General features: G+C 57.2%; 2 protein-coding genes across 2 annotated transcripts; both read right to left on the bottom strand.

Annotated features, from left to right (window-relative positions):
* Window positions 1-2,360: 2,360 nt before the first annotated feature.
* On the bottom strand, window positions 2,361-12,585 carry UQCRC1 (ubiquinol-cytochrome c reductase core protein 1). The gene is made up of 13 exons (XM_002713384.5): window positions 12,415-12,585; window positions 12,049-12,189; window positions 10,173-10,259; window positions 7,653-7,782; window positions 7,304-7,502; window positions 6,534-6,613; window positions 4,463-4,578; window positions 4,123-4,266; window positions 3,854-4,014; window positions 3,691-3,776; window positions 3,369-3,457; window positions 2,973-3,048; window positions 2,361-2,531 (listed from the first exon to the last, which is right to left on the bottom strand). The coding sequence occupies exons 1-13, from the start codon at window positions 12,481-12,483 to the stop codon at window positions 2,467-2,469; spliced, it is 1,443 nt and encodes a 480-aa protein (XP_002713430.1). The 5' UTR covers window positions 12,484-12,585; the 3' UTR covers window positions 2,361-2,466.
* A 6,414-nt stretch (window positions 12,586-18,999) lies between these two features.
* TMEM89 (transmembrane protein 89) lies at window positions 19,000-20,441 on the bottom strand. The gene is made up of 2 exons (XM_002713348.5): window positions 19,508-20,441; window positions 19,000-19,192 (listed from the first exon to the last, which is right to left on the bottom strand). The coding sequence occupies exons 1-2, from the start codon at window positions 19,799-19,801 to the stop codon at window positions 19,007-19,009; spliced, it is 480 nt and encodes a 159-aa protein (XP_002713394.1). The 5' UTR covers window positions 19,802-20,441; the 3' UTR covers window positions 19,000-19,006.
* Window positions 20,442-20,747: the final 306 nt, after the last annotated feature.

Here is a 20,747-nt window from a genome sequence, read left to right as displayed (position 1 = left end):
ATTGCCCCTTGTCACTGACCACTTCCTCACTTCTCCTGGGACACAGTACAGGGACCCTGCAGGGTCCAGAACCTCTTTCCAAGGTCAGGGTCTCCTCAGCCACGTCCCAGGATACCCCCTCCCCAGAAGGTGGGCTCCAGGTGCAGGCAGCAGAGAACCAGAACTGCGCGCACCCCACAGGCAGCTCTTGGCCCTGAGACCCACGACTCCTGCTGCACAGCAAAGGGTGGTGAGACCAGGGCAGAGCTGGCCAGTCTGGACATGGGGGCCAGCCTTTAGGGAAGCGGGAGGCCTGGCTGGAAGGGCGGGTTTGGGCAAACCTCATCAGAACGGAGGGGCCCTGAAACCGAGCAGGCACTGCTGTGAGGTCACTCGGTGCTGGGAGAGGCTGCTGGGAAGATAGCCCGTCCTGGCTCTTGAGCAAGGGTGTGGCCCTCCAGGGTCCCCAGGTCCAGCCTCCTGGCAGGCACAGCCCCAGAAACCAGTGCCTACCTGCACTCCCTCCCTCGCAGCTTCGATCTCTCCTCACCTTCCCTGGACATCCCCTTCCGTGGCTCCTGTCCCCAGCTGGGCCAGCCAGGCCCTTATAGAGGTCTCAGCCCACACGCCCCACTGCACCCCGTCAACTCCTCCTGCACACCTTGGCTACAGCATGGCAGGCTCTCCTCCTCCAACCTCGTCCCCTGGCCCAGCTGGGGACACTGTTCTGCTGTGTCCTCTACAGCCTGTCCTGCCCCTGCCCTGCCACAGCAGGAGGGCTGCGGAAGCTCACCAGGGAGCCCTCATCCTAAACCTCAGCTTGACCACGTCATTCCTCTTCCTGGTGTCATCTCCAACAGGCCTTCAGGGTGAAGGTCACATTCCCTAGCTCATGGCATCGCGTTCTAGACACCACTTGAGAGCCCACATCCCACACTGCAACATCTGGGTCTGAGTTCTAGCTGTTCCCAAATTCAGCTTCTTGCTGCAGTGCACCCTGGGAGGCAGCAGGTCGCAGCTCAGGTACCCAGGTCCCTGGCACCCACGTGGAGACCTGCATTGGGTTCCCAGGACCCAGCTTTGACCTGGTCCAGGTCCAACTTTAAAATAATAAAAATCTCAAATTCTCTGACGTGGTTAGCCAGGCCCACAGGGCCAGATCACTCTCAACGGCTCTGGCTTCCATGTGTCCAGCACATCCGTGGCCTTTCAGGGCCAAGCACAGGTTTCGAAGGGGAATCAAGCTCCATCCTAGGACAATCAACTTGGTGCTTGTTGCCCAGCCTTGGTGCTGCAGCTCTGAGCACCCAGGGCTGAACCATGAAGGCGCTGCCATGCCCAGCTGCCTCTCTCTGGCCAATTAAGTAGGAGGATCTGCCAAGTGCCCAGTCTTAGAAAAGGCATTTGGTGTCTTAAGTGACAACTCCAAGAGCCAAGCAGGAGTGGAGAAAAGGCACTGGGGTGGGCGGGCTAAGAGTGATACAAGGCTACTTTCCAGGCTAGGATGGGGGTTACTAGGGGACTTCTGAATAGTTTGACCCCTGCTCTTGACTGCGTCAGCAACTTCCTCAAAAGAGAATTGGGCTCCTCACTTCCATCACCCCTTCTGGGCTCAGCTGGGGGTGGGGAGGTCAGAGTGGAGCTACCTGTGCCCACCTGCTTTTGGACCAGGGCCCAAGGGCAGCAGAAGCACTAGACAAGTGGGAGCTCCACCAGGATCTGGCTGCCTTGGGAGATGGGGAGGGGATCGTGGGGCCAACAGCTCAAGACTTGTCTGGGACAGATCCAGTCCAGGGAGGGGGCTTGGGCCCCACTGAGCTCAGGGCTATTCTTGGAGCCTGAGTCAGTGGCAAATCAAGGCACAGGATTCTTGCCCTGCTTGTCCAGGCAGCACTTAGAAACCAAATGGGAACACTATGCCCCAGGCTAGCCTCCTCCCAGAATCCAGAGTAAACACAGGCAGCCGCTTCCTCAGGGCCAGCCCTCGGCCCCTCCAGATCCAGAGATCACCCAAGGGAGACCGCATAGGATCCTCAGGGAGGGGTTTCCCATCTGACCCCCACCCCCGGGTTCCCAGGCTGGGGCCCCTACCAGCACAAAGGCTGGATCTGCAGTTCCCATGGGTTCCTCCAGCCCACTCCTGGATAGGTCAGTTAAGGAACGTCCCCCACAGGGTTGAGTGGAAACATCTGGGCTCAGTTCCCCGGGAGCATCAAAGGCTTCCGGTCTCTGGGGCAGCCCCCACGCCTGCCCCTGGCTGAGGACACATCAGCCTGTGGAAAGGCAGAAGGATCCAGGGGACGCAGAACTGGGGCGATGTTCTTCCTCCCCCATCCACGCCCAGTGGTCCTCACGCCACTGCTAGAGGACAGAACACACAGTTCTCAATACAAGACTTTATTGGTGGAATCTGCAGCACGGGTCTGAGGAGCCGGAGTGGTAGGTGTGGGGGGGGGGGGACCATGAGCCCCAGCCCCACCCCCTCGTCTAGAAGCGCAGCCAGAACATGCCGCTGCGGATCCGGTTGTAGTCTGGGAGCTGCTCAATGGGGCCTGTGGGGATAGGGTGGGGCGTCAGGGTGGGGCATCTGGCCTGCACAGGGACACCTGGCTCTGTGCCGCAGCCAGCTCGGAGCTGCTGCCCAGAGAGCACAAGACAGGCTTTGAATGGAAGGAGGGAGAAGAACATTCCCCAGGGTGCTGAGCTTGTCCCTTCACGCTCTGGCTCTTGGAGCCCCACCCTACACAGAGGTGCCCGTTACCTGGCGGGTGTGGGGTATTGATGGAGGCACCTTGGCAGGCAGTCAGGGAGCTGCTGGGACAGGTTTTCTGAGCAAGAACTCCTGGCAGCCAGGCTGCCGGAGAGAGCCTCCCAGGGGGCCCCAACCTGCTTCTCAGGGTAGGCTGGGGCATGGGGGGGGGGGGCAGGGTGGAAGGGGCGGCCAAGACAATGGCCGAAGAAAAGGACAATAGCAGATCTTCCAGGCCACTCACCCAGTCCAGCCACTGCTGGACACTGGTCATAGAAGTACTTGGAGCAGACCTCACGAACCGTGTGGGCATCCACCTCCTGCAGGGCAAAGTGGGGGGGGGGGGGCCATTGACCGACAGACACCCGGGCACCACCCAGCCAGTCTCAACACCATCCAGCTGACCATCTCCCACACATGCCATGGAGCTCCTCCCCAGAGCGGACAAGGCGGCAGGGCTTTCCCCGCTGTATTCTTCCATGCCCCCACCACCTCAGCCATCAGTGTTTCTACGCTGCCCACTGTGGGCGACAGCTGCTGGCACAACAGGGACACCTACAGGAGTGGTATCTACTCCACTAGGCCCTAGCTCCTCACGCCAGGCTAAGACTCCAGAACCTTCCCCAGGGGCCTGTGTTACCGCTATCCGGCTTTCCCACTCGGCCAGGGGGATGCGGCGACCATAGGTCAGGAGGCTTCGTCCAATGTCCTCACACACAGGAGTGGTACCTTCGAGGAGGGGGAAGGCTCAGAGGGAGGTCTGCCCAGTCCACCTGGACCCACAGATACAAAGCCCTGTGCCGTGTCAGGCTGCCCTTGCCCTCAACCCAGGTCACAACCCTCTCTCCTGGCCGAGGGCTGCTGACCTGGGTCAGCCCCTTGGTGGTGGGTGGCAGGCCACGGGTGAGGAAAGGTGACCGCAGCGACACTCCACCCCTCCCCTCCAGAGCCACAGGACTCACCATCCAGATGCGACACCAGGGCATTCCGGAGGATATTTTTGCCCCGGGTCACCTCACTCTCCGTGGCACTGGTGCACAGGCGCATCCTAAAGTGGGGGGCAGTCACTCTCAGAGGTGGCGTGCTGGCGATCCACCCGCCCGCCAGTACCAGCCTGGCCCTCACCATTGGCCTTGCAAGAAGAACAGCATGTCGTCGATGTTCATGCGGTCGCACACAAAGTGTGCGCCCAGCAACCCGGTCTCCGCGTAGCAGATGTTGAAGGTCTGGAAGCTCTGACACAGTTTGTTGGCCACGGCGACTGAAGCCAGCGGGCTGGACAGGTGCTTTCAGGGACAGGGGTGGTCAGCACGGATCTGTGACACTCAGAAGCCCACAGTCCCAGCACCCTCTCTTTCTCGAAGGCAGGTTCCACACCTGTCCCAGACACTCACCTTGCCACCGCCATAAGTGCAGTCATAGTGACCGATAATGGCGTTGCCCACCTGCAGGGCCACGTTGTCAGGGTTGGCCCACCCAGGGCCCTCTACTGCAATGGCCACATGGGCCAAAGGCAGGGCGTCATCACGGTGGCGGATCTGAAACAGTACACGGGAAGGCTGAGGGACGGCCACACGGCCTGGGTGAAGAGAAGTGTGCACATGCGTGTGAGGCAGCAGCCACAGGACTCCTTGCCAGCTCCTGAGCCACATCTGGAGCCACCAGGACAACCACACGAGGGTCCTCCCAGAGGCCCCCAGCCAGGAGCAGCACCCATGCCCGGCAGGCGCGCACCTCGCTGCCCGTGAAGCGGCACGGAGTCAGAGTGGGCACAGCGTCCTCTGTGTACGTCCCAGAGATGCTGCCCAAGTGCTTCTGGGCCAGGTCAAGCAGCTGCTGGTGCTCCACCCCTGCGGAGAGACGGCCAAGGTCTGAGGCACGAGGGGGGCATCACAGGCGGGGACCCCCGTGTCCTGCTCGGTGGGAGACAGCAGAAGGAAGACACGACAGTGGGACAGGGTAAGGGAAGAGGATCCTCCACAGACAGACCCCGCCTCACAGACAAGGCAACACCACAGGGCCAGACAGCTGCAGGGGCTCCTCAGCACCTGGGAGGCAGCAGAAGACGGCCCAGTGCTTGGGCCCCTGCCACCCACACAGGAGACCCGGATGGCAGCTCCTGGCTTCTGTCTGGCCCAGCTCTGGCCATCTGGGGAGTGAACCAGCAGATGGAAGATCTGTTTTTCAAATTACTTAATGAATTTTATTTTTTTATTTTTTGCTTTTTTAAAGATTTATTTTATTTATTTGAAAGACAGAGTTACAGAGAGAGGTAGAGACTGAGAGGTCTTCCATTCGCTGGTTCACTCCCCAGATGGCCACAATGGCCAGAGCTGCGCCGATCTGACCAGGAGCCAGGAGCTTCCTCCGGGTCTCCCACGCGTGTGCAGAGGCCCAGGGACTTGGGCCATCTTCTATTGCTTTCACAGGCCATAGCAGAGAGCTGGATCGGAAGAAGAGCAGCTGGGACTCGAACCAGTGCTCATATGGGATACGGGCGCTTCAGGCCAGCCACAGCGCCGGCCCCTAATTTTAACACACACACACACACACAGAATTCACTCCCGCTTCTCCCCCATTCCTGCCCGTTCCCACTCTCCCTAGTCCATCCACTATGCTCTGCCCACACGCAGCCGCACAGCAAGCTTTAAAGCACATCAGAGACAGGCCTTCGGCCCAGCAGTTACCAGTGCCTGCATCCCACATCAGAGCGCCTGCCAAAGAAGATCCCTGGAGACAGTGCTGAGGGCTCAAGGGGTCCACATGGGAGACCAGGACTGCATTCCTGACTCCACCCCAAGTCCACAGCAGGGAGCTGTTGCCAGAATTTGGGGAGTGAGGCAGCAGATGGGTGCCTTCTCTGCCTACCACTCCACAATAACCTCACCCCCGCTACATACACACACACACACACACACACACACACAATCAGACCACTGCCTGCCCTCTGCTCAGGTCCTTCCCTCCTTCCTTAACACCGACCATCCATTAGGCCTTGTTGAGACAACAAATTTAAAGTGCTGTCTCTCCCCAACCTCTGACTTAAGAGTCCCCATTAAAATCTCCCCTACTGGGGCCAGTGCTGTGGCATAGCAGGTAAGGCCACCGCCTGCAGTACTGGCATCCCATATGGGCACCAGTTCAAGTCCCGGCTGCTCCACTTCCAGTCCAGCTCTCTGCTATGGCCTGGGAAAGCAGTAGAAGATGGCCCAAGTGCTTGGGGCCCTGCAACCATGTGGGAGACCTGGAAGAAGCTCCAAGCTCCTAATCGGCACAGCTCTGGCCATTGCAACCATTTGGGGAATGAACCAGAGGATGAAAAACCTCTCTCTCTCTCTGCCTCTCTGTAACTCTGCCTTTCAAATAAATAAATCTTTAAAACCTCCCCTACCAGTCTGTGCTTCCCTCTCAAGGTGCTTCCCCGGTGATGATCAAGCGGGCATCATCAAACAGCCCATGTGTGGCTCACCCAAGGGCAAGGCCACAGGAACCAGCCCCAAAGCACAGGCTCCCCAGCAGCCTGGGAACCATACAGCACCAGGCGGTGCTCAGAGGGCCTGGGGCCCGGGGAGGGCCAGCAGCCACTGAGGCAGGCGTCCCTGGGTGGCCATCCCCAGTGGTGGCTGCAGGGCAGAATCCAACCCCACCTCCGAGAGCACAGGAGGAAGGTCCCTCCCCTAAAGGACAGGGCAGGAGCAGGGTCCCCTGGAGTGGAAGGTCCCCCAGGGTGAGACCCAGGAGACCCGGGCTCTGAAATGAGGCCAGGGTCCACACGCCCAGAGCTTCAGTGAGCCCCTCAACTCACCGCCAGCTGCTGCCAGCACCATGCGAGGGGCCTTGTAATGCTGGCTGAGGTACTCAGTCAGGTCGGCACGAGACAGCTTCCTGCCAAGATGAGCGGCAATGGGTCAACTGCTCTCCCAAACTACAACGAACAGACTGAGGACAAGTCACAACAGCACAGTCCTCAGCAGGAATACACCCAGGGGTCCGTGAACAGATAAGGAAAATGGCACTCATACAGGACTCATTATTCAGCCGTAAAAAAGAAGGCAAATCTGTCACTTGCAGAAACACGGATGGAACTGGAGGGATGTTTTGTTACCAAGTCAGGCACAGAAAGCCAAGTCCTGGATGCTTTCACAGAGGTGGAGGACAGAACAGGGGTTATGAGAGCCTGAGGGGGTGAAAGGGGGGAGGAAATGGAGAGAGAGAGGACGGGGTACAGCTGGACAGGAGGAATGACATCTCATGTTCTTTACCTAGCAACTACTGTGCATTTCAGATCACCAGAGAGGATTTTACTGTTCCAAACACGGAGAGATGATGACCGTCTGAGGGGATCGGGATGCAACTGCCTGGATTGTTCCACACCACCCCCGGGCTGCGAGGTCGCACTGTGCCCCCTAAGTCCCTCTGTGAGGACACACACACCCTGAACAAAGCCCGGGATTCAGGTGAACACCACACAGTCATTAAACAAAGGCCCACAGGGACCACACAGGAAGAGAAGCCACCTGCGGCCGTGTGAAGGAGGAGCACACGGAGGCGCGTCCACGCCCAGCCACCGCTCACCTGACATTCTCACTGGGCCCCTCCACAGCCTGGGCCAGAGGCGTGCCCTGGAAGGCCGTGGCGTGCAGGTAGTTGAAGACCACGTCGCGCATGGACCCGTCGTTCTCCTGCATCTCCTGCAGGATCACGTCGCGCCCCTTCTCCACCTGGGAGTCCTCCAGGCTGCAGTTCTGAACGATGTCACCCAGGAGCTCCACCACTGCACACAAGGAGGACACGCTCAGGCGCCAGGGGGGCCTGGGGACCAGTGATGCTGGGAACGCCCCGGCTGCGCTGCTGCGGGGCCAGACCCTCGGTCATGGGCTCCCGGGAGCCCGTCCTCTGCTCCCACCCCTCCTCTGGCTGTCACCTTTCGGCAGGTCCTTGGAGAGTGCCTTGATGTAGTAGGCCGTGTGCTCCCGGGTGCTGTAGGCATTAAGATGGGCCCCCATGTTCTCCACCTCCTTCTCCAGAGCACTGCCAGGCCGATTTTTTGTTCCCTGGAACCACACATCAAAAAGAATACTCAGGAGCCATGAGGGCACCCAGGAACCCTGTTCTCATAGGTTAAAGTCCTGGCAGAACCACTGCTCTACACGTACCGCCAGAGCAGAACTCTGAAAATGCAGAACTGGGCGTGGAGACAGCCAGGACGGAAGGGCCCGGCCACAGCCAAGGCTGCCTCAGGCCCAGCCTTACCGTACTCTCCCTTCCTTCCTGAGGGCATGGTCAGATGAGCCCCCACCTGTGTTCCTGTGACAGCACCCATTCCTCCACTCTGCGTGTCTGGGCTAATGGCCTCCTCTGCTGCTTGTATGCATTTAAGGAGCAACACTTGCTACCGCATAACGTGCACACACACTGAAATCCGTGCATGAGGCTGGCGCGTGGGCGCTGGATTAAGTCACTGCCTGTGATGCTGGCATCCTGCACCAGAGTGCCAGTTCAGGTCCCAGCTGCGCCACTCTGACACAGCTTCCTGCTAATGTGCCAGGAAAGCAGTGGAAGGTGGCCCACATCCCTGGGTCCCTACCACCCACGTGGGAGATCCAGACGGATCCTGGCTCAGAATAAGCCCAATCTGGCTGTTGCAGCCGCTGAGGAATGAAGCAGCTCACTATCTTTCATAAATAGTACATCTTTTAAAAAAATAACAAGGGGCTTGTGCTGTGGCATAGCAGGTAAAGCCACCACCTGCAGGGCTGGCATCCCATATGGGCACTGGTTTGAGTTCCGGCTGCTCCACTTCCGATCCCTGCTATGGCCTTGGAAAGGAGTAGAGTTTGGCCCAAAGTCCTTGGGCTCCTGCACTCATGACGGGGACTTGGAGGAAGCTCCTGGCTCCTGGCTTCAGATCAGCACAGCTCCTGCTGTTGCAGCCATTTGGGGAGTGAACCAGCAGATGGAAGACTTTCTCTTTGCCTTTCAAATAAATAAAATAATTCTTTAAAAACAGTAAGTAGTAACTTTTTAAAAATCTGCACACACGGGGCCAGCTGGCACTGTGGTGCAGCAGGTAAAGCCACTGCTTGCAGCACCGACATCCTATATGGGCGCTGGTTCAAGTCCTGGCTGCTCCACTTCCAATCCAGCTCCCTGTTAATGTGGCTGGGAAAGCAATGGAAGACGATCCTGGAAGATGACCCAAGCGCTTGGGCCCCTGCCCCCATGTGGAAGATCCGGAAGAAGTTCTTATCTCCTGGCTTTGCCCTGGCCCAGCCCCAGCCCCAGCGGCCATTTAGGGAGTGAACCAGCAGATGGAAGATCTGTCTCTTCTCCCTCTGTGTAATTCTTTCAAATAAATAGATAAGTAAAAATCTTAGAAAGACAGACAGACAGACAGACCCGTCTGCACAGAGCGGCATTTAGCCTGGCAGCTAAGACGTAGTTGGGACAGGAATACCTGGGTTCAAGCCCTGGCTCTACTCCCTAATGCACACCTGGGAGAGAGCAGGTGATGGCTGAAAGGGCTGGGTCCCTGTCCCCGTGTGGAGACCTGCATTTCATTCCCAGCTCCTGCCTGGTCCAGCCCCAGCCACCGTGGGCATCTGGAGAGGGAGCCACTGAGTAACATCTCTATCTGTCTCTATCTCTGTCTCTTAAATAAGAAAAAAACAAAAACACCTTTCTTTGTACATTCATCTATGATGCGGAAATTGGCTGGGCCACCCGATCTGGTGCCAACCCCTGCCCATCCCACACGCCCTCCTCCATTTTCTTATTCATGTAAAAAACAAGGGTCTCGGGCTGGCGCTGTGGCTCATTGGGTTAATCCTCCGCCTGCAGCGCCGGCATCCCATATGGGTGCCGGTTCTAGTCCCGGCTGCTCCTCTTCCAGTCCAGCTCTCTGCTGTGGCCCAGGAGGGTAGTGGAGGATGGCCCAAGTGCTTGGACCCCTGCACCCACATGGGAGACCAGGAAGTAGCACCTGGCTCCTGGCTTCAGATTGGCACAGTGCCAGCCGTAGCAGCCATTTGGGGTGTGAACCAACGGAAGGAGGACCTTTCTCTCTGTCGCTCTCTCTGTGTCTATAACTCTGCCTGTCAAATAAATTAAAAAAAAAAAAAAAAAAAAAGTGCCTCTACAGCCAGCAGGTGCAGACACTCTGCCGTAAGCAGGTGTGCATGCCCATGTGCGGGTTTGCTCCCATGCAGGTGTGCAGCTCCCTGTGTTTCCCAAAGTCCACCTGCTTTCACATAGCACAGCCCTGGCCTTAGTGCAAAGTGGGGCTCCTGTGCTCCAGGGACCTCGTGCAGGGACTCACAGAGAGGCTCCTCCGAGGGCAAAGCAGAGACTGGAGTAGTCAGGAGCCTAAGTTTGCTGACCTCCCCTCAGGAGGGACAACAGGGAGGCCTGAGCCCAGGGAAGACACAGACCTGGAGCGCCTCACCTTGAAAGCCAGATGCTCCACGAAGTAGCCTGCCCCATTGTTCTTCTCAGTCTCGTACCGGCTGCCAACATCAATCCACACGCCCACCTGGACAAGAAGCCACCAACAAAGGTGACAAACCACCCCGGCCCCCAGCCATCCGCCACCCTGAGTGACTGAGCATAGGCCCCGGGCAGGGAGAGCTGTCCTGCCCAGAGCCCTGTGCCTGGAGGTAAGCAGTGCCCATGGCACAGGGCCCCGGACAGTGACACTGCCCCATTTCCCAGGTGGAGATCAACAACACCCTGGGATGTTTCTAACTGCTCACGTTTACCTGGTCCCACCCCCGCAACAAACTGTCCAGCTGATTCTGAGTTTTCAGAGTATACCATCTGCAAACAGCAGTAACTATTCCCTCTCTTCTATATAGCATATCCTACCTTCGCTCCAGTGACGGCACTGTATGTGTTACTAAGCACAGCAGCCTTCCAACAACACTGAAAAACTTCCTGATCAGACCTGGACACCCATCACGCCCAAATGTCTCCTTGGCACCCAATGAGACAATCTTAACTTTCTTAAGTCTGCTGGTATGCTGGGACACACACCAGACACCCCACCAGGCCACAGCGCTCTCATCATCTCATTAATGCTTTGCCCATGGCTGACTTAATTTTTTCACTGTACTTTGCTAAGAGATGTTGCTGTCCACGCCGCGTGTCATAAAGTCACAGATGGACATGTGTTTCACATGCAAGATGCATTTACAATCCAGAGGACCCTTTCGGTATAGTCACCAGCATTTCTCTGGAGTTGGCGGGGCACGGTGGTGCTCCTTACCAAACAGGGCATCAGAGCCCGTGAGAGCCGGCACTGCCTAGAGCCTTCCTCACAGGGCCTGGGTCGGCTCACACAGGCGCCCCACGACGAGGAAGCGGCCCCCACCTTCTCCTTACATCCCAGGACACAGTCCGTTCCCGGAAAACCGACAGAATCCGCCAGTGAAAGCATTAGGTCCCGGAGCTGGGGCAGGGGCACGAAGGAGGGGAGAGGGCAGGCTTCCTGGCTGGGGCTCGTCCCACTTAGTAGTCACACGGCTGGTCAAGACTTCTATGCTTCGCCCGGCGCCGCGGCTCACTAGGCTAATCCTCCGCCTTGCGGCGCCGGCACACCGGGTTCTAGTCCTGGTCGGGGCACCGGATTCTGTCCCGGTTGCCCCTCTTCCAGGCCAGCTCTCTGCTGTGGCCCGGGAGTGCAGTGGAGGGCCCTGCACCCCATGGGAGACCAGGAGAAGCAGGAGAAGCGCTTGGCTCCTGCCATTGGATCAGCGCGGGATGCCGGCCACAGCGCGCCGGCCGTGGCGGCCATTGGAGGATGAACCAACAGCAAAAGGAAGACCTTTCTCTCTGTCTCTCTCTCTCACTGTCCACTCTGCCTGTCAAAAAAAAAAAAAAAAAAAAAAGACTTCTATGCTTCGATCAATTCCAAGGATTTGCTGTGCTTTGTTTTGGAAAATCGCGCACTCGTCTCACTGTCATCCTCAAGTGCATTTTCTCTGCAAGTGCGTGCCTGGCCTAGCCTGGCGATCAGGACGCGGGGCTGGGAAGCTGACAACCGCGGCCCCCTGCAAGGCACCCACGGCCTCTGAATTCCACCTTCCGCAGCCAAGATGGAGCCGCGACTTCTATCACTCGGCCGCTTAGCCATCAGCTGGCAAAGAACCTGGCCTCCTGCTCGGCAGACACCGTGTGCGGAACGGTGTCGACCACGGTGGGGTCGGGGAGGGGGACAGGCTACAGCGAGCGAGCCACGCCACAACCAGAGGGCGTGTGCCCAAGGTCACGCCTCGACCACGGTAGAGACGGCGGGTCCAACCCGGAGGCGCCCCCGCACTCACCGTGCAGGTCGGCTGCGAAGACTGCTCCGAGGCCACGCGCAGCCCGTTGTCCAGCAGGCTCACCTGCGTCTCGGGCACGCTCTGGAGGGCCTGCGCGAAGGTTGCGGTTCCGCGCAAGGCAGGCGCTCTCAACAGGGCTGGCTGCAAGAAGGGAGGGCAAAGAACGAGGGCTGGCTCGAGGGGCTCTCTCCAGCTCGACCCCACGGAAGCCCCAGCGAAGCAGGCACCCCTGCCCTCGGCCGTGACCTTCCCACCGCCCTGACCCCGCCTACTCCCCACCTCCACCTGCCACCGCTAACAGCCCATTCCCCGTCCGCGTCCCCAAGCCCAGAACTCCGCAACCCCGCGCTCTCGCCTCTGCCTCACCGAGCGGCCTGTGCGCAGCAGCGCTTGGGCCCCGGCGCCTGCCGCCCGGCAAACCACGGACGCCGCCATCTTCTAGTTCCCGTCAGTGAGCAGCTGCGCTGCGCATGCGCATAGTGGACGCCGGGGGCGCGTCCAAGGCGCAGGCGCAGCACCTCGGACTCGGCGCTCGGCCGCCCCCTGGTGGAAGCCGGCGCGGCGGGCGCCCTCCACCGGGAGCGGTCGCTGGGTCCGTCGGCTTGCGCGCAGGTTCCTGGGAAATTCCCTGGCTGCCCATCTTCCAGCGCAGAGGAGCCCGCGGTCCTGCCCATCGCTCGCGTTCACGCGTGGGAGGCAGAGCGTCCGGTGCTTCCCGCCACCTAGGGCGTCCCCTGCGGGCTTGGAGACCTTCCATCCGCTGGTTCACTCCACAAATGGCCCCAGCAGCCACGGCTGGGCCAGGCTGGAGCCGGGAGCCAGGAGCTTCTTCCAAGTCTCCCACGTGGGTGGCAAAGTCCCACGTACCTGAGCCGGCTTCTGCTGCCCTCCGGGGTGCCCATGAGCCGGAATGCCGGACTGAAAGCAGAGGCAGGACTTGGGCATTTCAGTGTGGGACAGCAGGGCAGCTTGACCCACTATGCCACAACACAAATACAGATTTGTATTTACAGAAAAGCTAACAGATCACACAGAGTTCTCCTATGCACACACACACACACACACACACAGCAGTTTCCCTTGTTATGAACATCTTACGTTACCACGCTACGTTTGTTATGATTAATGAGTCAACATTGGCACATTATTTTTATTTTTTAAGTTATTTATTTATTTGAAAGGGTTACAGAGAGAAGGAGAGGCAGAGAGAGAGAGAGAGAGAGAGAGATCTTCCATATTCTGGTTCATTCCCCCAAATGGCCAAGGCTGGGCCAAGCTAAAGCCAGGAGCCAAGAACTTCACTGGGGTCTCCCACATGGGTGGCAGGGACCCAAGCACTTGGGTCATCTGCTGCTTTTCCAAGGCAATTAGCTGGGAGCTGGATTGGAAGTGGAGCAGCTGGGACATGGACTGGTCCAATATTAGATGCTGGCATCATAGGCAGTGGCTTTACCCAGCTATATCACAATGCTGGCCCAAGGTGCATATTTTTAAAGTCTATAGTTTATTCGAGTTTTATCAGGTTTTTTTTTTTTTTTTGGACAGGCAGAGTGGACAGTGAGAGAGAGAGACAGAGAGAAAGGTCTTCCTTTGCTGTTGGTTCACCCTCTAATGGCCACCGCGGCCAGCGCGCTGCGGCCGGCGCACCGCGCTGATCTGATGGCAGGAGCCAGGTGCTTTTCCTGGTCTCCCATGGGGTGCAGGGCCCAAGCACTTGGGCCATCCTCCACTGCACTCCCTGGCCACAGCAGAGGGCTGGCCTGGAAGAGGGGCAACCGGGACAGAATCCGGTGCCCCGACCGGGACTAGAACCCGGTGTGCCGGCGCCGCTAGGCGGAGGATTAGCCTAGTGAGCCGTGGCGCCGGCCCCAGTTTTTTTTTTTTTTTTTTACAGGCAGAGTTAGACAGTAAGAGAGAGAGAGAGAGATAGAAAGGTCTTCCTTTTTCCGTTGGTTCACCCCCCCCCCAAGTGGCCGCTACTGCCGGCGTGTTGCAGCCAGCGCACTGCGCCCATCCGAAGCCAGGAGCCAGGTGCTTCCTCCTGGTCTCCCATGCAGGTGCAGGGCCCAAGGACCTGGGCCATCCTCCACTGCCTTCCCCGGCCACAGCAGAGAGCTGGACTGGAAGAGGAGCAACCAGGACAGAATCTGGTGCCCCAACCGGGACAGAATCTGGCGCCCCAACCGGGACTAGAATACAGGGTGCTGGTGCCGCAGGCGGAGGATTAGTCTAGTGAGCCGTGGTGCCGGCCAGGTTTTTTTTTTTTTTTTAATTGATGTCTGTTTCTGTTCCAGGATCTCACCCAGAATACCATGTTAAATTTATTTTATTATTTTTGAAAATATTTATTTGTTTGAAAGAGTTACAGACAGAGGGAGAGACAGAGAGACAGAGAGAGACAGAGAGAGAAGGAGAAAATCTTCCATCTGATGGTTCATTTCCCAGATGGAGGAAACAGCCAGGACTGGGCCAGGCTGAAGCCAGGAGCCAGGGACATCTTCCAGGTCTCCCACATGGGTAGTTAGAGTCCAAGCACTTGGGCCATCTTCTGCTGCTTTTCCCAGGTCATGAGTAGGGAGCTGGATGGGATGTGGAGCAGCCAGGACACAAAGGGATGCCCATATGGGACGAAGGCACTGCAGGCGATGGCTTTACTCACTGTGCCACAGCACCAGCCCCACCACGTTGCGTTTAGTTGTCTGACTCCGTAAGCATCCCTTGCCTGTGACACTTGCATTTTTCTTTTCTTTCTTTTTTTTCTAGATTTATATATTTATTTGAAGGGCAGAGTTGCAGAGAGAGAGGGAAGAGAGAGAGAGAGGTCTTCCATCCACTGGTTCACTCCCCAGATGGCTGCAATGGCCGGAGCTGTGTTGATCCAAAGCCAGGAGCCAGGAGCTTTTTCCAGGTCTCCCACGTGGGTGCAGGGGCCCAAGGACCTGGGCCATCTTCTACTGCTTTCCCAGGCCATAGCAGAGAGCTGGATTGGAAGTGGAACAGCTGGGACTTGAATTGGTGCCCATATGGGCTGCTGGCAATGCAGGGGGAGGCTTTACCCGCTATGCCACTGTGCCTGTCCCATATTCATTCTTTTTTTTTTTTTTTTTTTTTTTTTTGGACAGGTAGAGTTAGAGAGAGAGAGAGAGAGAGAGAGAGAGAAAGGTCTTCCTTCCATTGGTTCACCCCCAAATGGCTGCTACGGCCAGCGCGCTTCCTCCAGGTCTCCCATGGGGTGCAGGGCCCAAGCACTTGGGCCATCCTCCACTGCCCTCCTGGGCCACAGCAGAGAGCTGGACTGGAAGAGGAGCAACCGGGACTAGAACCTGGTGCCCATATGGGATCCCAGTGCCACAAGGTAAAGGATTAACCAAGTGAGCCACGGTGCCGGCTCCCCATATTCATTCTTAAAACAGATGTTTACTGAGCACCTGCTATGTTCTGGAGCCTGCTTTAGGCTCCAGGCATCTGCTGGGGGCATGGGAAATAATCCACACTGGTCCTTTAACAAACCCTGTTCCAAATCATTTCTAAATCCAGTCACCTGTCATCCCTCCGCACCCGCACTGCCACCCTGGGGTGAGGTGGGTAGGCCAGTGAAACGGGGAGCCAGCAGGAAATGAGATTCGCAGACCAATGAGGAAGGATGTTTCAAGAGGCTGGACAAAAAAAGAAATGTTACTCAAGGTCAAGTGCAAACAGCGCATGGGTTTGGAAATAGGTGATTCACTGACCTTTTGGTATTTGGTAGGTCGAGGGAGGTGAGCTCAAAATATCTTTTTTTGCCTAAACTGCAGGCTGAGCTTTACTTTATCTTAACATGTGTGTGTGTGTAGCTGTGCCACAACACCAGCCCCCTATTTTATTTTTTCTAAAAATTGTACTATAGGGGCTGGTGCTGTGGTATAGCAGGTAAAACTGCCGCCTGCAGTGCCAGCATCCCGTATGGGCACTGGTCAAGGCCCAGCTGCTCCACTTCCGATCCAGCCTTCTGCTAATGTGGGTGGGAAAGCAGGGGAAGATGGGCCCAAGTGCCTGGGTCCCCGCATCCGTGGGAGACGCAGATGAAGCTCCTGTCTCTTGGCTCTGGCCTGGCCTAGCCCCATTGCCACCATAGTGGGAGTGAACCAGCTAGTGGAAGATGGCTCTCTCTCTCTCTCTGTCCCCCTCTCTGTAACTGCCTTTCAAATAAATCAATAAATCTTTAAAAAATTGTTCTAGAATACACATAACATAGACCTCAGTATGTTAGCCATTATTAAGTGTCAAATCCAGTGGCTCAAGTACACTCAGTGTTGTGTAATCATCACTAGTGTATTTCCAGTTTCTTCATCTCCAACAGAAACTCCATAACCATTGAGCAATAATCACTGCTTCCTCCTTCTCCCAGCCCCCAGTACCTTCTACTTTCCGTCTCTGTGAATTCGCCTACGCTGGGTGCTTTATGTGTGTAGACTCAGAGATTCCTGTCCTGACTTATTTCACTTTAACATAACAACCTCAAAGTTCACCCATATCACAACATGTATCAGAATTTCACTATTTTCCTTGTTTTTTTTTTTTTTTTGTTTTTGTTTTTGTTTTTGTTTTTTTTTTTTTTTTTGTTAACATCATCAATAGACCAATTTCAAGAACTGCCTCTGCAAATTCTTTTCCTATTTCTGGATTGAATTTGTATGCTCTTCATATTGATTTGGAGATTCATTTTTATTTTTGAAATTTGAAGTGCAGACACACACACACACACACACACAGAGAGTACAAGAGCACTTTCATCCACTTTTTCACTTCCCAAATGCCTGTGAGTTACGGCTGGGCCAGGAGCCCCACCCTGGAGTCAGGAGCTCCATCTAGGGCTCCCATGTGGGCGGCGAGGACTCCAGTACCTGACCGTTGCCTGTTGCCTCCTAGAATGCCCGGCGGCAGGCAGCTGGACTGGAAGCAGAGCAGCTGAGTCTCTGATCCACATGGGAGGCAGGTATCCCAACTGGTAACTCAAAGCCCGCCCTTATTATATAAAGTACATGATAAAAAATTTATGGTCCTGACTATTTTACAATTCAGTAGCATTAATTAGCTCCCAGTGTGTGTAACCACCACCACTATCTCCACAACTTTATCAGCCTACGGAAAGCAATAACTCCCCACTCTCTCCTCCCCCTCCCTGGTAACCTCTGGTCCTCATTCTGTGAATTTGCATATCCTACACACCTCATGTAAGTGGAATCATACAGAATTTGTCCTTTTGTGTCTGGCTAATTGCACTGAGTGTAACATATTCAAGGCTTACCCATGTTGTAGCACACAGCAAGTGTGCACCCCATTTTGTGTATTTACTCATCGGGTGCTAGACACATGGGTCATTTTCACCTTTTGATTTTTGTGAAAAATGGTGCAATGAATATTGGTATGCACACATCTGAGTCCTGCTTTCCACTTTTTTTTTTTTTTTTTTGGTGAAAGAGAGAGAGAATCTTCCATCTGCTGGTTCACTCCCCAAATGGCTGCAATGGCCGGGACTGGGCCAGGTTGAAGCCAGGAGCCAGGAACTCCACCTGAGTCTCCCACATGGGTGCAGGGTCCCCAGCACTTGAGTCATGTTCAACAGGGACTGGAACTAGTGCTCCGATATGGGATGTCAGCATCTCAAGCAGTGGCTTAACCCACTGCGCCACAGCATCAGCCCCTTTAATTCCCTTGTCTGATTTTTTTTTAAGGATTTATTTGAAGGGCAGAGTGCGAGTGGGAGAGAGAGAGAGGGAGATCTTTTGTCTGCTGGTACATTTTCCAAATGGCTGCAACAGCCAGGGCAGTGCCAGGCCACAGTCATGAGCCAGGAACTTCATCCAGTTTTTCCATGTGGGTGGCAGGGACCCAAGTACTTGAACCACCTTCTGCTGCTTTCTCAGGTGCATTAGCAGGAGGCTGGATCAGAAGCGGAGCAGCCAGGACTCAAACCGGCACTCCATTATGGGATGCTGGCAGCACTGCATGACAGTAATGCCAGCCCATCGAAGTTTTCAATTCATAATGTTGTAGTTTTTCTAAAAGAGGCGCCCTAAGCATGTCTCAGGCCCAAGTCAACCTGGCACATGGATGCCAAGAGAAAGGCAGGAGAGGGGCTGAGGGCTCCCCTGGGAAGATTTGACCCTCAATCTTCTTCCAGGCTCTGTGGAGCCACGGCCACTCAGGACTACAGCCTGTCCCGACCACAGGCCAGGTGGGCTCGAGCTGGGTGGGAGCCGAGGATCTGGGGAGTAGATCAGCCACATCCAGGCAAGCCAGGGAAGGAAACCAGAGCCAGCTGCCTATTGGTGGCTTTTGGAGGACTGATGTCATGAGGACAGCTCACCCTGAGGCAGAGATGGGTGGGTGAAGCAAAGGAGTGGGTGCCACCCCACGGTGACCGAGGACCGGCCCTCTCAGTCCCCTCCGGAGAGCCCCGAGGTCTCGTTCCAGCCTCTTCACTGTCTCCTGCTCTCGCAGCTGCCCAGGTTCCTTGCTGACTTGCGCTGAGACTGGAGAAGACTGCAACCCTCCCTTGGCCCCCGAGGTCTCTCATGATGTAGTGCTGCCCACACCCACGGATGTGCATGGGGCACTGACACAGCACATGGCCTTGGCTGGACCAAGGCTGCACCTGGGCCACCTGTCCCCACCTCCATTCCCCCTCAGGACTGAGCCATGTTGTCACATCCTCCGGGAAGTCCTCCCTGGAGCCCCCCAAGCTAGCCCTGATGGTCTCGTCTCTACCACATTGGGGTCCCCCCTGGAACTGGTCAGGTCCGGAATTGCTTGTGAGATCCTTAGAGAGGAAGTGGTGGTTCCCTGAAGTGTGAGTCAGCCTGGGCCCCACCTGCCCACGCACCCGGGGCCCCGAGGCCTCACAGACCAGCCTGTCTAGAACGAACACACAGACCAAGCCCCGGCCGAGCTCAGGCAAGGAGAAGCGTGTGCCGGATCACCCAAGCTGGGTGGGAGTCTCCTTTATTTGGATTTGCTTCTGGGTGGCCAGACACTGCAGGTGGCCCTCGATGTGGACCAGGAGGGCATCCAGCATGTGCAGGACCCCACGGACGATGGCGCGGTCTGAGACCACGGGCCGCTGTTTCCAGGGCCCACAGGGGCCAACAGTCACCTGCGGATCCTGAGAAGAGCAGGGGGCAGCAGTGAGGCAGAGGGATGGGACGGAGGCGCAGCAAGGGGCAGCCGCGGAGCCAGGGCTTGGGGTGTGGGGGCTCAGGGCGGTGCCTGAAGGAGACAGGAGCCTGGGGGTGAGGGAGGCCAGCTGAGGGTCTGTAGTGGGCTGGGGGTCGAGGGCCCACGGGGACTGGAGGAGGAGTGGGGGTACTAAAGGGAGGCGGCTGTAGGGGATGGCATGGGACAATGGAGGTGTGGACAGACGCGGGACAATGGTGCGGGGGCTGGGGGTACGGGCAGGGGCCAGAGGCGCTGTGCTCACCTCACCCTTAGCGCCCTGAGAACGCCACCAGTGCAGCATCACCCGGCTGAGCATCAGCATCATGGTGGTGGTGATCGTGACGCCAGCCACGGGGTAGATACTCTTTCCTCCCAGGCCCAGCCAGTAGCCAGGACAGCCCAGGCTGCGCCCGCAGGCCTCCAGGTTGTTTGGCTGGCACCCCCAGGGCTGCAGGTCCAGCCCGACCTGGTACCAGAGGGGCCGGGTCCAGGAACGGCAGGGAGCAGGCATTGTCAGCAGGAGCAGCGACAGCAGCGAGGACAGCGCGGGCAGCATGGCTGCGGCCAGTGCCCAGTGGCCGGAACCTGGGCGCCTGGCAACAGGCAAACGCCCCTCCCCCAGGAGCAGGCAGGACTGGCTGAGCCAGCAGTTCCAGCACAAGGCAGCTCGGCCCTAGCCTGGGTGGGCAGGGGGCTGGAGGAGGATAGCCGGCCGAGGCCTACTCCCCTGGCTGGCCTGGCAGGCCAAGGGGGAAGGGACACCCTCTTGTCCTCCACCCCTAACTTCTACCACCCCACAGCCCCTAGAGCCTGCTGCTCCACCCACACCAACAAGCAAGTGCTGCTCATGGGACCTCTCCACGTGGCCTCGGCCTCACAGCCCCCACCCCCCACAGCGAGAGTGGCTCCTCCCACAGTCCCAGTGAGAGCTGGAGGCGTGGCATGGGGTTAAGCCACTGCAGGACACGCCCACATTCTATGTCCCAGAGCGTAGGTTGCCTTTTCTGATCCAGCTCCCTGCTAATGCACCTGGGAAGGAGGCAGCGGACGGCCTGAGCCCTTGGATCCCTGCCACCAACTTGGGAGACCAGGATGGAGTTCCAGGCTCCTGGGGAGTGAACCAGCAGATGGGAGACCTCTGTCTGTCTCTGTCTCTGTTACTCTGCCTTTTGAGTAGATAAAAATCAACTTTTTTTTTTTTTTTTTTTAATATCTAAGCTGGTGCTGCCCTGTGACATCTCCCGTCTCCCTCCCCGCTCACCCTTCTTGCTGCTCCTGCCTCAGGCTGGCCTTGCTGTTCACCCTTGCTGTTCCCTCTCCCGCTCCTGGAAAGTCACCTTCTCACGGCGTCACCTGCCCCCGAGCCTCCCGCCTGTGACCACCTTGCGAAACACAGCCCCCCTCTCTAAGGCGTCCCTCTCTCCCCGCTGAGAGGGCACTGCCAGCTGCCTGCTCCGGCACATCCGCCTCGCTCAGCCAATATTTACCAAGTGTGCCTTTCT

This window comes from Oryctolagus cuniculus, chromosome 10 (genome assembly GCF_964237555.1).
Source record: "Oryctolagus cuniculus chromosome 10, mOryCun1.1, whole genome shotgun sequence".
NCBI classification, from domain to species: Eukaryota; Metazoa; Chordata; class Mammalia; order Lagomorpha; family Leporidae; genus Oryctolagus; species Oryctolagus cuniculus.
Note: the sequence above shows the minus strand (reverse complement) of the source record. Positions and strands in the feature narration are given on the sequence as shown.